The sequence below is a fragment of the Polypterus senegalus genome, chromosome 2 (genome assembly GCF_016835505.1).
Source record: "Polypterus senegalus isolate Bchr_013 chromosome 2, ASM1683550v1, whole genome shotgun sequence".
NCBI lineage: Eukaryota > Metazoa > Chordata > Cladistia > Polypteriformes > Polypteridae > Polypterus > Polypterus senegalus.
The window spans coordinates 126396183-126416324 of NC_053155.1; the positions used below are offsets into that span (position 1 = coordinate 126396183).

The window sequence follows — 20142 nt, forward strand, 5'->3', positions numbered from 1 at the left end:
ATACAGTCTTAATTAAACTGATGTCCAGACCATTCTGTATAAAAAGGTTTTAAAAGAAACTTGGTAAGTGCCATGACACACTAGTGTTGGGTATCAATGTAGTTTTGGTGATTCATTATCACGCACTCGGGTCCTAATCTGCGATCCTGAGCTGGTTTGTCAAGTGGTGGGTGCAGCAACATGCCGTATCAGCGCGTGCTCCTAACCTCTCTGTCACTCTCTTATCACATCTGCTTCTCATTAACTTGCTACATTACTTTTTATTGAACTACCATTTTAGCAATTACGTTCTGATTTTCTGTATGAAAAGGGCAGTTTGGTTGATGAAGTGACGCTCCGTTTCATCAATGACTTCCTAGTCCATGTGCCATTAATCCAGTGTTCTTATTTACAGCCCCCACCCAGGTTTTCCCTGTGTATCTGTATCACATCTTCTGAGCAGCCAGTATAAGCCATAAAAATGTACTGCCTATAATATCGAGTATGCACACTTTGAGTTCTTCTTATTCATGGCATGTTTAAAAATTACAGTGAATATTTGGTTGCTACTAGTAACTAAGTTTGATTTATAGAAGGCATTAATAAAAATAGTACTGTATGCAGGTGTATAACGATGTGAATGAAACACTCTTGAACACTATCAAATGGTCTATACAAATAAAAATATTTAAGAACGACTGCATAATTTATTATTTCTATTGGAAATAGAACACTAAACTTACATGAAAAACGTTAAAATTAGTCATATTTCCTCCTCACACCATTCAAATGAGTCGAGCTAGTAACCATGTGCTTAGGAAAGACTGCAGTGTTTAAAGTAGCAGTAATATGTATTAGACGTAGTGGCAAAGGGTCATCATGTGACTGCAAAACTAAAAAAAAATTACTCAAGTCCTGGTTTACATGTATTGTCAAGTTTGCAGAGTGCAATTCATTCTTTTACTAGCACTTTCAGTAAGAGTCTAGTAGCTGTCATAAAATGACTGAATATAAACATGAATTCAGTATCACACATCATCAGGTACGATCAATGTTGGTAGAATGAGTGAATATTGAGTAGACTTAGACTACCTGACGATAAATACTGTACCTGAATACAGCGTTGTCAGTGCTAATGTTCTTGTATGTTTTCCAGAGTGGATGAGACAGAATGGAGAAATGTATGTTTGTCACATGGCTAAGAGCTTTTATGCTTTTATTATTATTTGCTCTTCTAACGCAGCGTCTGTTAACTTATGTCGTAGGGCACAATTCAGCAATATTCAATGCCGACATCACCACGGAATTTTCAGATGTGTATGTTTCCTCATTAAACAAGTTTTAAAAGTCATTTGAATATTTTAAACACTCGACTATCACAATTACAACGCCACTACAAAAGAAAACGAGAAAAGTCAGAGCCTTCACATGATTGTGACGTCATGATAACGGAAGACGTACACTTGCGTGACGCTGCGCATTGTGACGTATGGCGTCAATGGCTTGCCAAGAAAGCCCTGTGTAATCGATCACTGAGAGGGGCTGATGTTTTCACAGTAAACGGCCCCTGTCAGCCGCCTGGCTTATGGCTTCAGCTGGCGCATTGACTTGAAGGGGGACATCTTACGAAGTCTATTTTATTTTATTTTTTTATGTTTGTAATTTTTTTGTTTTTCATTGCAGCTTCAGTTTCTTATGTTTTGTACAGTTCATTTTAACCGGTCATGACTGTGGAGCAGAATGTCCTCCAGCAACACTCGCAAAAGGTATGCACCCATCGTAAGAATAACTGCATTATGGCTTGGTATTTGTATTTCGCAGTTATGTGTAGAAAAAAGTGAAGGAGGAGGAGGAGGAGGAGGCGGAGGGGTGGGGTGGAGAGGGAGCTGGTGGTGGTCCCCTTGCCCAAAAAGCGATACAAATCTGCGTGTTTCTGCTTAATCGAGCCTGGTGCTTTACACATACATACTGTCTGTTAGTGATGTATTGAAAAGATGTACATTATTGCTTTTTATACCCATGATTTTCGAAATATTTTCACTCGTAGAGATTTCTGACCGAGGAGAACAAAAATACCTCGTCGGTGGAGTAGTGAGGATAGTCACGTGAATCTCAAGTTGTATGCCCTTCTCTTGGGGCATCTGATCTTTGCTTGTGTAGTTTATTTGTTGCAGCCCTGCTTCAAAATGATTCTCAATGGTTTTTTTTATTTTTATAATCCATACTTAGATTGTGGGTAGTTTAGACAATACATTCAGCAGCCTTTTAAAGATGTTAGTTAAAGGGCACGTTGGACCCGCGTTGCGATCGTCGCATTTGGTACGGCGCAAACAAAGTAGTAGTTTTGTAATTGTAACAATTACTGTAGTTACATTTGCATCGTGTTGAAGTCGATATAGTAGCTTGTATATTTTGTGATTGCTGACAGCTTTATGCTGTGATTTTACAGCGTTGTGCCAATTTTGCCCTGGTTCACTTCCCTAATAGGCGGGACTGATGAGGAAAGACGGACTGTGTGGCCTTGACTGGCACAGAAGTGCTGTGGTTGGGAAACAGAGCTAATAGACTGGAAACAGAACATTCGTTGATAATTTTTAGTGCTGAAGAAGATATTACTGTGGACGAGCAGTTTGAAATTTGTAAATCGCTCCGATGTGCCTTTTGTTTGTAGGCGTGTGCCTTGCAGGAATCTAACGTCTTGCGCAAAATATTCAAACTCCAAATAACAATAACGGTTTGTCGGTATGATTAATGAACATGGCAAAAACTGTTGCATAGTGTTTGGTGTTATGTGAAAGAATGGTAATGGTAACCTCAGTTACAGTGGCTTGGTAGATTTATATAACGAAAACCTATACATTTCAAGCTGTGCACAGTGGGCTGCTATTGGGCAACAACTGACCTAATTTGATTGCAAATATGGCTGCAATAAAGTAATGTTTGGATAATAAATATTACGTAACAACTCATAATACTTGTGAAATTTAATATACGTTTGTTTAAAATATTCTATATATAAATGGAAGATGTGCATAGTAGTATTTTATTTCATGACAGTTTGTTTCATTTTAAATATGTATTTGAAAAATATATAGAGATTTTAGATTTGTCAATGGAAACGTGCTTATAAAATAAATGTAACTGAATGGATGCTCATAACAGTGCATTTTTTGAGCCTTCTTTTCTACTGTCTATTAAGGCCACAAGTTTAGCTCCTGTTATCTGCTGTCTCATATACTTTCGGAAAAGTGCATAATGTAAAATCACTATGACTGTAATCTGTAATAGAAAGATCTCCGACTGTAATGCTTCATGAGCAGTGTAACTAGGATGCTAAATGTACATATTAGCACAGCACATTGAGTTCATAGCACAGTTGGTAGCAGGCATAGCAAAGGATATGTTTAAAATTTGGACCTGAAGAATTAAAATGAGTTATGCAAAATATATTTTAAAATCGTAGAAAAACTGACAGGTTAAAGTAAAAGTGGCAGATACTGCAAAAATATATTTTTACATTTTGATTTGGTAATGCTAGTTTGTGAGTTAGTAAAAATATATAATGCAGCCAGAAGCTTAGGTAAGACCTCTTCGAAAATGACCACCAACTAGGCAGGAAAAACGGACACATAGTTAGGACTTAGCCTTCTAATTTCTGACATGGGCCAATATTGCATCTAAAGCTGCAGTACTGCAAAGTTGCTGATCTGTGGAAAGTTAGGTTTAGGCTCTTTATAATTGTGTGCTAGGGGATGTCGAGCACTATTTGTAACTGTTATTGTAATAGACAGATTTATCCATAAAGAGTTATCTAACATTGTACCTGGTTATAATGATTGGCTGTTTGTTTGCAGAGTAATTTGCTTATTATATAAATAATGTTAGAAACACATCCTGAGACTTTACCTTTCAGTCACTTCTGAAATCATATCCTATACAGTGTACTGGCACAGGTATTGCTTAAGAGGATTTTTCACATTCTACTAGTGTCAGAATGTGACATCTTCTGGTTGGTTAATTTTTCCTCCTTTTTCCCACAAACATGCACATTAGGATAATTTCTCAAGAGTATATTGGCCATTTTTCTTACAGTGGGTTCTATCCTTATTTTGTTGCCATTGTATCAATATCATCTTCTCGGAGGAAACATGCAAGTAAGAATTTTATTGCACTGTGTACACTATATACACGTGTCAGTAAGCTTTAAGTTTTACCTCAGTGTGTCCTGCCATGGACTGGTACATTGTCCAGGGTTGGTTCCAGCCTCATGCCTAGTTGTCAGTCCTCTTATAATATGACCTGTTACTGTATATGGAATTACTTGAATTACAGAACAGCTTTATGAGATTGATTAAGGCTTTAAAATGTTTACAAGGTATAATCTAGTGTCAATTGAGCACATTTTTAGGAAAAGAAAGGACAAATACTCAATTCCCTGAATTTTATTACTAGTTGCATGCGACAAAAAACAACCCGAAGACTCCCTAGCATTTCTACTATATTGGTGAACTTGCAAAGATGTTAGCTAAGGGAGCCGGGACAGGTCGTATCATGTCCGAGACAGACGTGTAGTCAAGTGCAGCTGTAGCACAAATTGAGTGGGACAGGATGGAACTTGTCTCAGGCAAATGTATGGTAGCTCATTATGTGAACGTACAATGTGAATGTACCACAAAGATGAGTTTGTCTGCTTGGGTTGAATGAGAAGTGAGGTGCATGCAAGCACCATCTCACCAAGTGCAAGTCACCCTTGTATAAGCTTCTACATCTACTGTAGAATTCATACCAACTCCTGTGGCTGTGGTTGATCATAAGAGCAGACTGCTCCATATATACACACACATATGTCTTTCATAGTGAGAACTGAGGTGCATGCAAGTGCCTAAAAATTTTTTAAAAGTGCTTGCGTTTGCCGTCTAGTGGCTGTGGTTGAGTATGAGCAGAACGGACTCCTCCATACATGTGTGCTCACACACACCCCCACAGGTCTTTCGTTTATATATATATATATATATATATATATATATATATATATATATATATATATATATATATATATATATATATATATCTATATATATATATATCTATATATATATATATATATATCTCTAATTGCTTCAGAAATGATAGTTTGCATCATTTCATTTGCCTGTAGAATATTTCTTTTATATCATTATTTTGATGGTCAGTTAGCAGTTAACTTTATTTCTTTAACAGCTCATTACCCAAGTATTTGTCTGTAACATCACCGTATTATCATAGATCAAGTGACATCTTCTACCTTTTCAGACAGTATCAAATTAAAATATGCTATTGTTGGCATCAAGTTCACTGAGACTTGAAACTGTATCTCTTTTGGCGTTATGGATATTTTTCAGAGTTACTTAACTGAAGTACTGTGGGTTCAACATAGCAAAAACAATGATTTAAAAATAAAATTTAAAAAGATGCAAAAATACTTTACTTCAGTAAATACCCATAAAATCAAACCTTGTGACATCAGCTATTGAAGAGAGATTTTTTTTTTCACATCAGAAGCTTAAACGAATACACCACTTAAAAGTATGTTTCATTCTCATAAAGAAAAATGAAATGTGCTAGGTCAGTAACAAGCATTTGAATTGTAGACCCACTTCCTATCATTATTTTTATATTAATAGTACCTTGGGATGTTTTAGCAGTGAAAACTGCACAAAGGGATTGACATCTTGTTTGTTGAAACTTCTTGCATATTTTCTTCCTGACAATGTTTTAAGTTGCTTTTCTTTAACATTTAATCGTTAATATGTCTTTCAGTTCATGCTTTTTGTTGATGTCACATGAAGGGTAATATGAGCCTGCCAATAAATAAGCTATTACTGGGCTGAACTTTTGGCCATTAAATCAGGTAGGGTGGCGGGTCTTTAATTCAAATGCTTGGGCATATTTCAGTGCATTATATTTTCATTCATGAGAATGTTGTCTGGTGGTGTTTTTAACAGTGTTTTAGTAAAAAATACATGTGTTTGGGACATGATGAGCTTACAGCTTGATGGCTTGTCATGTGGATTATTTGACTAAATAGCATGAGATTTTTTTCAGTGCTTTTTTTTTTTTTTATATATTCTTTACTGTTGACCCTTGTTATATCCAAATTTTTTTATCTCCATTCTGAATTAAAACTTGAATAAACATCTTTCTTTGACTACAAACTACATTTGGTAGATAATGTTTAATTTTGGGTAGAGTATTGATTTAACGTTTGTATTCATCAGCTCAGTGGATTTTTTTCAGACTTGCTTATCCTACTACAGGAACTCAGGAAAATGGAGCCGACTGTCCTGCTCATGAGACAAAATTCACAAAACCACACATACCAGCCCAATTTAGAATTCTCAGTATTAATGTTGACAGGGTGGATATATTTTTTGTGCTTAGACCCATGTACACAAAATGACTCAGACTCTGAGGCAGCACATTTTAAAGAAAAATGCCTTTACTAAGCCTATAATTTATATTCATTTTTCATAAAGTTTCTTTCAGCTACACATGTGAAAAAGCTTTGAAGCTTCCATATGTTTTGAATAGTGAGGAAAAAGGGAGCTTATACATAAGTAGGGCCCTATGGAATCTGTTTTATTTGTTCACAAATTCCTTTTTATTTATTTTTTTATTTTTGGTTTTCACCATTTTATTTTTCCTTGATTCAGATTTTTATTTATTTATTTATTTATTTATTTATTTATTTATGTTTTTATTTTACTGTAAGTAGCAGCAGCTACAATAAAACAATAATGAAGTGGCACTTTACATTCCTTTTAATGAAACAGCACACTAGCACAACTGAACCTTATTTTGAAGTTCCATTTATCAGGTAGGAGCCCAGATCCTCCATGATGCTGTATGCTGAGACTGCAGTAGGACAGTGAGTGCCCTCCAGAATTGTAAGAGCTGTTACTACTTTAATGCGTCCTTTTGAGATGAAGGTTAACTTCACTTTTAAGGTCTAAGATATTTATTACTGCCTGAGTTAATGTGTTCTCTGCCAGAAAGAACTTTTTGTAGAGGTGAATGTGTTCAGCGAGGTACCCTACAGATTCAAACCAGCTATTCTATCTGGTGTTTCCTGCCTCGGAGGTTCCTGGAAGGCTTCTTGAAGAAGAAAGACTTTACCCACATCACTAGTGATGCATCCTCACTAAAGCATTTATTGTGCTGTCAGGACTGTCCCACCACACTGATGACCTGAGACAAGCAGCCTCTGCTAAAATGCCATTAAGAATCAGCTGGTTGTTGTGAAGGGACTGAAGTACTACCTGTGAAAAGGTGGAAAAGTTGCCACTCTCCATAAAGATAACATCTGCCAGAAAGTATTGGTTTTCAGTATCTGTAACTGTAATTATTTAAATTATTTCTAATGATTCTTAAACCTTAAATGTTTACAGATAGAAAATGTGCATCATTACATCTGTAGCTTCATCTACTGCACAACTTAAAATAATTAATTACAATGCAAAATCAAAATAATCTGAAAGACACTAAATCAGGGAATTAAACAGAAAAAAAGAGAGACCCGCTTTTAAGAGCTTGTTGCATCTGAGGAGAAGCCTGTTCTGCCCAGGTTTGTAGGTACAGTGTTTATAACATAAAAGTCAAATGTGGATCCTGCATGCCTGGTCTCCACAAGGCAAAACATTTATTAAAGCCAAAAACAACGTTGTTAATTTTTAAAAGGGAACCAGTTAACAACCAGTGCCATTCACTAATAACATTTTCTATGGGAATGACTGTTAATACCAGTTAAATATAATTTCATGTACAATTAGAACTGCCTACATAAAAGAATTACCATACAGCCAAATGTTTACTCGCCTATCACTATGTTGAGAACTATGCGGTCTCAGCAATATGTGTTTCAACATATAAATTTTCTTGTCATGAATCTTTCGAAGAATGGCGTCCATATGTTGTTCAATGACACGGGGCAAATGAGTTTGATGAAGACTGCTCTCATTTTCTGACAGCGTGCCTCTTTGTTTACAATGCATAATAAAGAAAAGGCGCATCTTCATCATTTTTTCGAGCAATATGTCTGACTCGCATGGCTACAAAGTCCTCCACAAACTGGTGTCTTGCATCTGACGATTTTATTTCCTCTGCTGCTACTTGAAGGGGAACACTTTTTGATCTTAATTTCTCCTTGTTCTTGAGATGGGTTTTAGATTTGATGTGTGCATTGCACGTATCTTTTCGTGTCCAGTCTATGGTATGTTGTCAAAACTTGCAGAAAAGTTGTTGTCCACATTCATCAAAGTTGCCTGGATATTGTTGTGCCATCAATTTTGTAGTTAAGCTCATGTTTCTTAGTTTTTTCTACATAGGGTATCTGGTACTGCTCACTTCCAACATTTCTGTCTTGTGCAGCTGGCTAATTCGCATGCCTTTAACAAGAAACCGTACAGGAAACATGCGCACAAACAGACAGAGGCACGACTGGATTTCTACGAAGCATTGCGTTCACTTGAAAAACAACAAACTGGAAATTAGTATCTGGATGATGTAACTACAGATTATTCAATCGTTTAATCTATTATGAAGATTTGCAAAAGTCACCCCTTCAGTCTCTAAATTCCGCACATTTCTGTTTTTAAATCTAAAATCTGTTTTTATGCATTAACTCTGTGATTCTGTCAGTGTTTTCCAAATCGTGGATATCCTAGGGCTCTATATAAGAGCTTTTTGAAGAATTTCTATTAACACAGAATACACTGAGATGCAGCTGTAAGAAGTTGTTTAAGTTACTAATTGTTGATTGGGAAAATATGCCAACATATATTTGCAGTGAATATACTGTATTCTCTGGAGACCTTGTTTGCCAAAAATTTTGCTTGAAATTTGCCTTGTGGCTGGCTTAGGCAAACATATTTTTCAAAGCCCCCAATGATGCTTTGCAAGCCCAGTGTGACATCACAGAAGTGTAGTAGCCATGCGCAGAACTTTGACGCATGCCTACTGTAATGTCAGACATGCACAGTGTGATTTTTTTTTTTTTTTTTAAACAAGCTATGATCAAGCAACTTCTCACATGGCACAATAGAGTCACCAGTCCTATATGTGCTGAAACTGTGTAAGCACTTTCAGTCTGATTGACATGTGACGACATGGCTGCTCAAAATACAGTATATGTGTACATGGCCCCGATAGACAGTCTTACTCTTTCAAAATACATGATGGCCACTGGCTTCTCAAAATATTAACTAAAAAAAGAGGTGCACTCATGCCTTTTGCTGTACTGTGCTCTAAATATGTCAAGAAACTAAAAATGGATAACTGGACATGCTGTTTGGTTAAGCTGTGGACAATATGGTGTACTGGGGTTTTGTAATGTATGTAATTTACTGTTGTGTGTGTTTATTTTTGGTTCATCCAATAAAGGTTTCCTAAGATGCTTTAGTAATTGTCCATGTAGTTCTATGTGTGTTGCAGTGTGATATTCAGATTTTTGAAATCAAAAATGTAAAAATAAACATGACAATGGCAATACCCAATATACAATATAATGTGATCAATGCACAATTAAATTTTATAGCGACGTCCGAAAATTGGTTTGTTGCAAGTACACAAGGAAGACAATGCTGCCTTAGGTGTAAAGATGCACTGAAACCACCCACTGCTCCTGTCCACCAAAGCTTTTGAGTGTGCTTGGCAATAATTTTACCATCTCTAACCATACTTGTTTTGCCAAGGGGAAACCTTGATCTTCTGCTCTCCGTCTTTCAACCTCACAAACTTGCTTTTAGACTTTGATTGCTGTATCTGGGTCATCAGTGAACTTTAAAAGGAAAATGGGTCTCAAAGCCACAGTGGTTGAGTAACACTGCTGGATTTCCATTCCAAATAAAAAACTCTTAAGTGTTGTCCTTTAACACTAGAATTACCGGAGTCTACAAAAAACTCGTAGATCCGGCCCACCTTAAAACCGTTCTCACTTCTCCGCCAGCGTCCTTTGTCTTCTAAATGTGCCGATTAACAGGAGCAGCAAGCAGCCGGCTATTCCATCCCCCACCGTCGCTGAACGTTCACTAAGTTCTCCCAGCTCATGCCTTGATTGATTACCTGGGAGTGAAGTGGAGTTTTAGAGTGGAAATAATAGATTTTTATTTGGAACACACACATTTCATGTTGGTTACGTTTCTACAGTAATCTGTGTAAACACATTGTTAAAATAGAAACTTTTTCATATTTTAGTAATAAACGTTACAAAATGTAGACATAAACTACAGAATGTGTAAAAGCATGAAGTCCAAACGTCAAATAAACACTTTCACAAAAGGCTGAAGGATGTTAAAACAGCTTCTGTAGTGCAGTGGTAAGAGTCGCTGACTCCGCGCAGTGTGCTGGCTGTGCTTTAGAGACCCGAGTTCAATTCCCCTACTGGGGAAAGACTGTTATTTTGTTTTTTTCTTTTTAACATCAAAACGGATATAAAATTTATAAACTGGTATGCACTGTCAGTTAATGAGATCGTTATATTTTCATGTGGGATGCTCCTTTTAAAATATTGTTTAACAATGGAGACTGCAGTTAGCATGAACAAGTGTCCTTATAACTTGTTACTTTTAAGATCCATAACACACAGACAGACAGAGCACTGCGTAATAGAGAGACAGACAGGCAGAGAAGTCACTAGATACTGTATATAAATAAACAGGGAAGGCACATGTACTGAAAGAAAAAAAAAAAAAAGATGTTCCTTGGTCCTGCTTGCACTGAATAAGCTCATGCGCTCTAACCCCTCACCTCACCTCCCCCCCCGATCTGAGTCTAAGTAACAGCACAAGTACAGACGCAAACCAAGTGAAATCAAGAGTCGCCGGTTCAATCCCCACTCGCTCCTATATTTGCCGTTTTCAGTAGTAAGCTGCTCTTTGTGTTAATATTATACAGTACACACATACACTTGGTTTGCGTCTGTACTTGCGCTGATACTTAGAGTCAGATGGGGGAGGGGAGGGGTTAGAGCGCGTGAGCTTATTCAGTGCAGTTGGAACAAGGCACATGTTGATCTTTTTTTTTCTTTCAGTACATGTGCCTTCCCTGTTTATTCATATACAGTATCTAGTGACTTACCTGCCTGTCTGTCTCTCTATTACACAGTGCTCTGTCTGTCTATCTGTCTGTCTGTCTGTGTGTTATGGATCTTAAAAATAACAGTTGTAAAGACACTTGTTCATGTTAATTGCAGTCTCAACAGGCAAAATAGCGACCACTTGATAACAGTATTAGCTATAGTGAATGAAAGCATGAATTAATCAACAGAAATAACCGTGATCGACATTTTAAACTTAACAACTTATTTAGGAAAAAAAAAGAAAAACGCCCCAGCACGCAGAAAGCAGACGCTTGCAGGCAGACACGCAGTGCGGCCATAGTAAAAAAGAAAAAAAAAGTAACTCTTTCTCCCTGGCGAGGAATCGAACTCGAATCTCTGAGACATGGTAAGAATGCTGCTCTCTGAGAAGCAAATCATAGCGCTACGCCACGGAAGTTGTTGTGTTGTTTTTGAACCTTTTGAGAAGGTGTTTATTTTTATCTTTGAAAATCAGGCTTCACACATTGTATAGTTTATGTCTACATTTTGTAACATTTATTAGTAAAATATGACAAAGTTTCAGTTTTAGCAATGTGTTTACACAGATTACTGTAGAAACGGAACACACATGAAACGCATGTGTTCCAAATAACGATCTATTATTTCCACTCTAAAACTCGCAGCAGTTGAGTCACTCCCAGATAATCAAACAAGGCATGAGCTGGGAAAACTTAGTGAACATTCTGCCACGGTGGGGGGTGGAATAGCCGGCTGCTTGCTGCTCCTGTTAATCGGAACATTTAGAAGACAAAGGACGTTGGCGGAGAAGTGAGAACGGTTTTAAGGTGGGCCGGATCTACGAGTTTTTTCATAGACTCTGGTAATTCTAGTGTTAAGAGACACTTTAGCTGACTATAATGTGAATTATATGTGTGCTGCCACTGGATACATAACACTAGTCCGTGGACTTTAGCACTGTATGGCTAATTATGTATGCAAGTTAGGCATGTGTGCAGCTGCATTCCTAAAACAAGACTTAAAGGTGCCCATCCCCTTCTCCTCATCAGAAAACACAGGACATGCAGTGAAGTAGATGAAAAAAACAAGGGTGCAAAAAGTCTGCACAACTGCATGGGAGCAAAAAAGATATTCCTGCTGCGTCCAGTGCCGCTGCTTCAAACAATGGAACGAGCTAGTTCCACGAAGCTGCTTCATGGTATGGTCAATGTGTGCCCCAAAAGTGTAACTCTGTGGGTGCAGTGATTTGTGTTTTATTTAATTATTGATAGTTTTGTGGCTATTTATTGTATTTTGTATGTGGTATTTGTTCCGTCTACATCTTTGTTGTTTGAGGCACAGTTGGGCAGTGGTCACCACTGCTGCCTCACAGCTCAGATTACATATTTGGCAACCATAATTGGTCCAGCATAGTGAACAGACTTTTCACTAGCCCCCAGTGATGCTTAAAAGATCATTGCACCATTATAATCCACTCAAAACTAGTTCAGCTTCTCTTGAGTTTTCCAGAGTTGGGCAAATATTGCAAACTTTTCCGTGATTTCGCCAAACTCGTAGCTAAGCAACGTCTGCAATGTCCATTCGTCACAGTTACCACTATTTAAATATTTTCTGTTTTACAAACTTTAGAGCATATTGGAAAAATAGCTAATGGAGAAGCAATATGTGTGCATGACCAGAGATTTTACATAACAGTTCTCAACTCCAAAGGTGATTCTAAGTGGCAACTTTTTGATGTTTAAATCCAAATTAAGTCCAAGTCTAGAAAAAAAGGTTAGTTTGGGACACTTGTTCACTAGTAGGATGGAAAACAAGCAGAGTGACAAAGGCTTGAAAATGTAAGAAGCGAGTTATTTGTTGGTACTTTTGAACAGTTTCTGAGTGATGTTCATATTCACTTTAAACTACTGATTTATGTTTCCATTTTTGCACACAGCAGCTGAGAGACTTTTTTTTATCAGTTTCTAACAGGTGCTTGTGTGTTAAACCGAGTAAAAAAGTTAAACAGAGTTCATTCAAGAGGAAGTGATTGGTGATTCTACTGGCTTAACATCGTTAAAATTATGAATTTGCACGGTGAAATGCAGTTTGAGGTTCTTCAGGACAGAAAATATGTGTACTATGTCTACTTTTTTGATGTTGAGTAGGATCACACAGGTTTCCATCTCAAAGGAAGAGAGTTAAAATAAATTGAAAACAGGAATGCTTAAGACAGGAAGTTAGAAATGTAATACATCCCTCCATCCATTTTCTAACCCGCTGAATCCGAACACAGGGTCACAGGGGTCTGCTGGAGCCAATCCTAGCCAACACCGGGCACAAGGCAGGAACCAATCCTGGGCAGGGTGCCAACCCACCGCAGGACACACACAAACACACCCACAAACCAAGCACACACTAGGGCCAATTTAGAATCACCAATCCACCTAACCTGCATGTCTTTGGATTGTGGGAGGAAACCGGAGCACCCGGAGGAAACCCACGCAGACACGGGTAGAACATGCAAACTCCACGCAGGGAAGACCCGGGAAGCGAACCCGGGTCTCCTAACTGTGAGGCAGCAGCGCTACCACTGCGCCACCATGCCGCCCAATGTAATACAGTATTTAATTAAAATAATATATTTACTAGAATTTAATTTCATTTTTAATATGTTCTGAAGTCATGAGTGTGCATTGTGCATGTATTAATGTACTTCAGAGCTTAACAACACATAGTAGTTTTGGTTAGTAATTTGTAGTAATTTGGTTAATTGAATGGAAGCACCTTTTTATTTATTTGTTTGTTTGCTTTATCTGTGGTTTTTTACTATAAACTGTTGTTGTACAGGGTGTCCCACTCGGGAGTACAACTTTAAAAATGCGAATTACTCTGCAACGTGCGCATGTATCATCATGCAAAAAAGTTCAAAATATTCCTTATTTAATGAAGAATTGATTCTGTGTCATAAAGAGGCAGGCACTATAGCGAGTGCCGCTACGGCGACCCCGGATGTGCCCCAGACACCAACCCTGCAGAGTGGCGAATGCAAACATGCAGTATACTGTACCACAAAGAGTGTTCATTGTGAAGACCTACTGGCTCACCGTTTCAGCAAAACAGTGTCAGAGGGAATATTTGATGAAATTTGGAGGGAGAAACCCGCCTACCTTCAAAACCATCACAAAATTGGCAAAAAAGTTGGAGATGACGGGAAGCCTGGTTGATCAGCATTCTGGAGGACGGCCTCGGATGTTGGATGAGACTGTGCAAGACGTTATGGACCGTTTGAAAAATTTCCCAACAAAATCATTACGTCGGTTAGCTCAAGAACCCGGGTACTCAAAGTCGACCTGTCAACGAGCCGCCAACAAAGGGAAAATCAAGCCATACCACGTCACATCTGTTCACATACTGCCAATGGTTCCTTCAATTTTTTTCCCCTAAATGCAATACTGCTAGACATCACTTGGTTCACTGATGAAGCGTGGTTTCATCTCTCTGGTTATGTAAACTCACAAAACACCCGTATATGGGCCTCGCAAAATCCCCACGGCTTGCACGAGGCTCCCTTACATGATCAGAAGAGTGGTGTGGTGAAGTGTGGTGCGTGATTTTTCGTTCTCAGATCATTGGTCCAATTTTCTTTGAAGAGACTGTGAACACCGACTAATACTTGTCCATATTTGACGAATTTGTGAAACAACTGGACGACTATGAACTTCAAGAAGGTTACTTCCAACAGGACGGGGCAACGTGCCATACCTCTCATGCCAGTATGGAAGAGATCCGATCGTTTTTTGGAGACAGGGTGATCTCGAAAGGTTTGTGGCCACCTCAATCGCCCGATTTAACTCCCCCAGATTTTTTTCTCTGGGGATATTTAAAGGGCCAGGTTTATGCAAGCAAACCCAGGACCATCGAACAACTGAAAGCAAACATCGAGCGTGAAATTGCTGCCATCGACAGTGACGTTGCAGAGGACATTCTCAAATATGGAGCGTCGCGTTTCTTTGTGCGCGGACGTTGGGGTAGGACATTTTCAGCACCTTTTGTAATGTGGACTTGTTTTCCACTAAATACAGGTATATTCAGTTCTTACAGCTCGCCTTTACGTTCACGTGTTCATGAGTAATTCGCATTTTTAAAGTTGTACTCCCGAGTGGGACACCCTGTATATGATGATCTTGAAACACATGATGGTTTAAATTTTAAAACCTAAATTAAAACCTAATTTATCCCAGTGGAGGGGAGAATATTGTTAAATCTGGATTAGTAGCAGTGAAATTTATGCTTACTTTACTTAGTTCTATGTGCTTTGATTATCTGCCCCGCTGGTATGCTGTTAATTCTTAATTCATGTGCAGACTGCTCCTTTATGTCTAATCGGGTTTATTATTACATGAAAGCAAAAATGTTTTTAAATTTGTCTTTTCCATGCATTAAAGTGGTTCTGAACTTGAAAACAACAGTAGTCTATTAGTCAGTGTCTGGTATGTTTCCTGTTAGATTAGTTATTTTGACAGTATTCATAGTTGTGTTTATTTCAAATCAGCACTTTTCAAATGTGATTACAGGTTAGAATTATAAGATGTCAAAATATAATAGAAGAAATCACAAATTTTAATTGATTCAGTGCAGTAAATGTTAAAAAAGAATTACTGTACACATGTCTGTGTGGCTTCAGCTTTTAAGATGATCCAATTCAGAAAATCAGCCCAGATTTTATTGGAGGACTGCTTAGTTATTTCTTCCCTAGAAATATGTGTGATGCTAACTACAAAACAAAATTTAATTAACATTGATGTTTTTGTAACATTTTTCATCCTTAAGAGTATGAAAATATTGTGTTAAATTCTACTAGTGATGCCCCATAAATTTAAATTAGGATTTTAATGGCTGAGTTATATTGGAGCCCACTTTTTGATTTCATGATGCTGTTCTGTCTACAGAGTTACTTAAGGCTATTCAGATCAATAAAGCAAAACTAAAATGTTATGTTTTTACACATTGATTAGGATTGCACAAAGATGTTCATGTTTTAAAGTATTTGTAAATAGTAATTTTCCATCTTGCAAGTTCCTTGCCTGCTTCATCTGGTTCATTTTTGCCAAGTACTGGTGCTCATCCCAGCAGCATATGACACAGGACACGGACTTTGCTGGGACACATATGTTAAGCTAATCCAAAATGCATTGTTCTTTTAAGTTATAGTCACTTTATTGCATGTATTCCAAGGATAGAAGGTCAGAATTAATTTTTTTTGTTATTAACCTCAGCTTACAGCCATTGGAACAACTGAATGTCCAGGATAGGTTTGATTTAAGCAATATATGATTATCATGGACTACCTGATTTATCATAGCATGGCACATACTAAATTTACACACTGACATTTTACGTTTGATGAATGAAAAGCAAATGCTGTTAAATTCAAGCAAAATCAAAATCCAAACAGTATTACGTTACATTAGTACCAGATTACATAATAAATGCTAAAATTATTCAAGATACCTTCATCTATATTATCTGCTTTACAAGAGTTAAACACTAGAATCCCTGAAGCCTATGAAAAATCTCGTAATCCTGGTCCACCTTAAATTCCTTCGCACCTCTTCGTCATCATCTTTTGTGTTGCAAATGTGTCGATCAGCACAACCAGCAAGCAGCCTGCTAACTACCCCCACCCCACGGCCGCAGGTCAAGTCGCAAAGAAGATTCTCAGTGCTCAAGTGGTTTATCTGGGAGTGAGGTGTGTTCCGTATCTATTATGATCTATATAAACACATCTCTAAAACCAAAACTTTCTCATGTTTTAGTAATAACTAGCAAAATACCCGCGCTTCGCAGCGGCGAAGTAATGCATTAAAATTTTTATTAAGAAGAAAAGTAAACCTTTTTAAACTGAGGGAAAATATGCCAATAATTATTTGTTAAGGATCTATTTGTATACCATGTTGTCAGTTCGGCTCTCCGGTTGTAACATGACAGTAATCTTGTCTCAAATCTCACAGCTTGGATTGCTGCTGTCATAATCGGTTTAAGTTTCATGGTTTGTTTCAATTATGACAGTATTTGCAGGATTTGTTGCGTTGAAGTGACATTTGGCATCTGTCAAGCGTTGTAAGCACACAACCGGTTTCATCAATAAAATCACATTCAGCTTTTGAGAGTTTAAACATTCATAAACATCAAAGTGTCCACTACTGAAATCGTCACCTGTGAATCTTAAGATGTTTAAGAGGCATTGGCGGTTGTTGAAAGGTGTAAAATATTTGCCCATTTCGGTACACTTGAAAGCAACAACCAAACAATTCAGCAGCAGCCATCAACTCACAGGCAAGACCATAGGTGAAGGGCTTAAGCATTTCACTCTTATAGTGCTCCTGTGTAGTATAATTATCTCCTGTACCGTCATCAGTCCACACCTTGAACCTGTCCCAGTCATTCAATACATAAGACACAATGTTCCTCTGGATATCAAGAGTGAGCCTGATATGGCCGTGCAATATGATCATCTCGATAGACATGGTAATGGGGGTTGGAATGATAAAGGAAATGGGTACCTGAGCAATGTAAAGTAAGTGTAAAATACCTACACAATAACTATAATTGTAATAAACAATAAAACAGCGGAGAAGCCGTGAATTAAACAAAAAGGCTGTAGTTATCGGTAGGGAGACATGAATCCCGTGGCGAAGCAAGGAAGGGAATGTAGAGACCGGAGCGACGGACAGTCTTATATAGGCAGGCAGCCAACAACGTGGGAGCTGCAGGCTATGGACGTATATATGTACGTAAGTAGGATTCAGTTACCGTTGGGAACCTGTGTACCAAATTTCTTGAAGATGGGCCCATAAGACTGCTGAAAAGTTCAATATGGCGGCCGACAGTGGCGTCATACCACCGAAATAAGTATGTACATTGGTTTCGTTAGCGCAGGGAAGCCGCCTACCAAATTTCGTGAAGATGGGGCCATGAATAAAAAAGTTCAATATGGCGGATGTTGTTGACCGTTACGCGTAGAATTTCAAAATGAAACCTGCTTAACTTTTGTAAGTAAGCTGTAAGGAATGGGCCTGCCAAATTTCAGCCTTCTACCTACATGGGAAGTTGGAGAATTAGTGACGTTTGGAAAATTCAATATGGTGGCCGACAGTGGCGTCATACCACTGAAATAAGTACGTACATTGGCTTTGGTTAGCGCAGGGAAGCCGCCTACCAAATTTCGTGAAGATGGGGCCATAAATAAGAACGTTCAACATGGCGGACGTTGTCGACCGTTATCGACCGTTATGACCGTTACATGTAGAATTTCGAAATGAAACCTGCTTAACATTTGTAAGTATGCTGTAAGGAATAAGCCTGCCAAATTTCAGCTTTCTACCTACATGGGAAGTTTGAGAATTAGTGATGAGTCAGTGAGTGAGTGAAGACTGAAGTCCAAATATCAAATACTAGCCAAATACCCACGCTTCGCAGTGGAGAAGTAGTGTGTTAAAGAAGGTATGAAAAAGAAAAGGAAACATTTTAAAAATAATGTAAGATGATTGTTAATGTAATTATTTTGTCACTGATATGAGTGTTGCTGTCATATATATAGACACAGACACACACACACACACACACACACACAAACATATATATATATATATATATATATATATACATATACATATACATATATAGCAAAATACCCGCGCTTTGCAGCGGAGAAGTAGTGTGTTAAAGAAGTAATGAAAAAGAAAAGGAAACATTTTAATAATAACGTAACATGATTGACAATGTGTGTGTGTATATATATATATGTATATGTATATGCAGACACACATTTACATACACTTGTATCTATCTATCTATCTATATATCTATATATCTATATATCTCCTTTGGGGTGCGAGCAGCTGTTGCTGGGGGTGCCAGAATCCATTGAGGAAGAAAAATTAAAAACATTATTTGTACAAAATCTTAATTTATCTATCCATTCCTAAATAATTAAATGGGCAGGCTATTTCGTATCAGTGCAATACGCTGCTTGTTAAAACGGATGACTCCTAATCTTACGTGCACTTAGTGCTGCGTGGGTATTATGAACTATCGTATTTGTTCAAGTTCTATTTAAATTTTAAATATAAGTAATTTTTATTTGGTCAACAGAAGTATGTTTAGTAGGAATGAAAGTTAAATTTAATCATCATTGCATAAATTTTTCTTCACCAAAGAAATTTAAAGACTAAATCCAACTGCCCGTCACTGCACCCACCCTCGCGAATCGAACCTCAGACGTCAGCACTAAAGACGAAGCCTCTCATGTTGCGCTAGGGTGTGTGGTTCGTTTATTTGACAGTATGTAGATCAGGGTGTGTATATATTTATATATATATATTACTTTTGAGAATGCAACGTATAGTTTTGTCCAGGAGGAAAGCAATGTTGCCTCAAATCAGTGGCAACCTTTTGTAGGGTGTGTCCCTGAGACTCATTAATTGTCATCGCGAAGCAGAGCCTTACTGGAAATTTGAGGTATTTCAATTGAAATGGGAGATCAGGGGGTAAAACGGTGATGCCAGGAATACATTCGGAGTGTGGCACTCTGCTGTTTTTTTGTGTAGTTGCCTTCACACAGCCTCTTCGCTGCTTTGTAAACGAACGCCATATAAAGCCATCACCTTGTCAATTGTGTAATGCGTTTTTTGAACAGGTTTGATGCATGGAAGTGATCACTGTACTGCGTTCAGTAAGTTCACGTGAGCTGCTCTCTTGTGTGATGTTGCGATGTCCACGGCTTAATTTAATGTTAAGTAAGACCCAGCACTTAAAAGTTTCTGGCTGCACTCCGGTTGTAATATGACGAAGCTGCGCGAGGTCACTTTTGAGAATGCAAGTATAGTTGTCCAGGAGAAAAGCAATCTTGCCTGAAATCAATGGCATCGTTTTGTAGGGTCTGTCCCTGAGACTTATTACTTGTCATCGCGCAGCAGAGCCTTACTGGAAATTAGAGGCATCTGAATTAAAATGGGAGATCAGAGGGTATAAAGGGAACGCGAGGAATACATTGAGTGTGGAGAAACTCTAGAGACAGGGTGTGTATT

General features: G+C 37.9%; 1 protein-coding gene across 6 annotated transcripts in view; it reads left to right on the plus strand.

Moving 5' to 3' along the window:
• The first annotated feature begins 1490 nt into the window (after nt 1-1490).
• The window catches only part of usp25 (ubiquitin specific peptidase 25), a 232654-nt gene continuing 214002 nt past the window's right edge, over nt 1491-20142 (plus strand). For 2 of the 6 annotated variants that reach the window (XM_039744549.1, XM_039744550.1), the window contains exon 1: nt 1491-1745. In XM_039744549.1, the coding sequence (XP_039600483.1) occupies nt 1704-1745 (42 nt within the window). In that variant the 5' untranslated portion in view covers nt 1491-1703. The remainder of the gene's footprint in view (nt 1746-20142) is intronic. The other 4 variants (XM_039744551.1, XM_039744557.1, XM_039744552.1 and 1 more) reach the window with 2 other exon arrangements.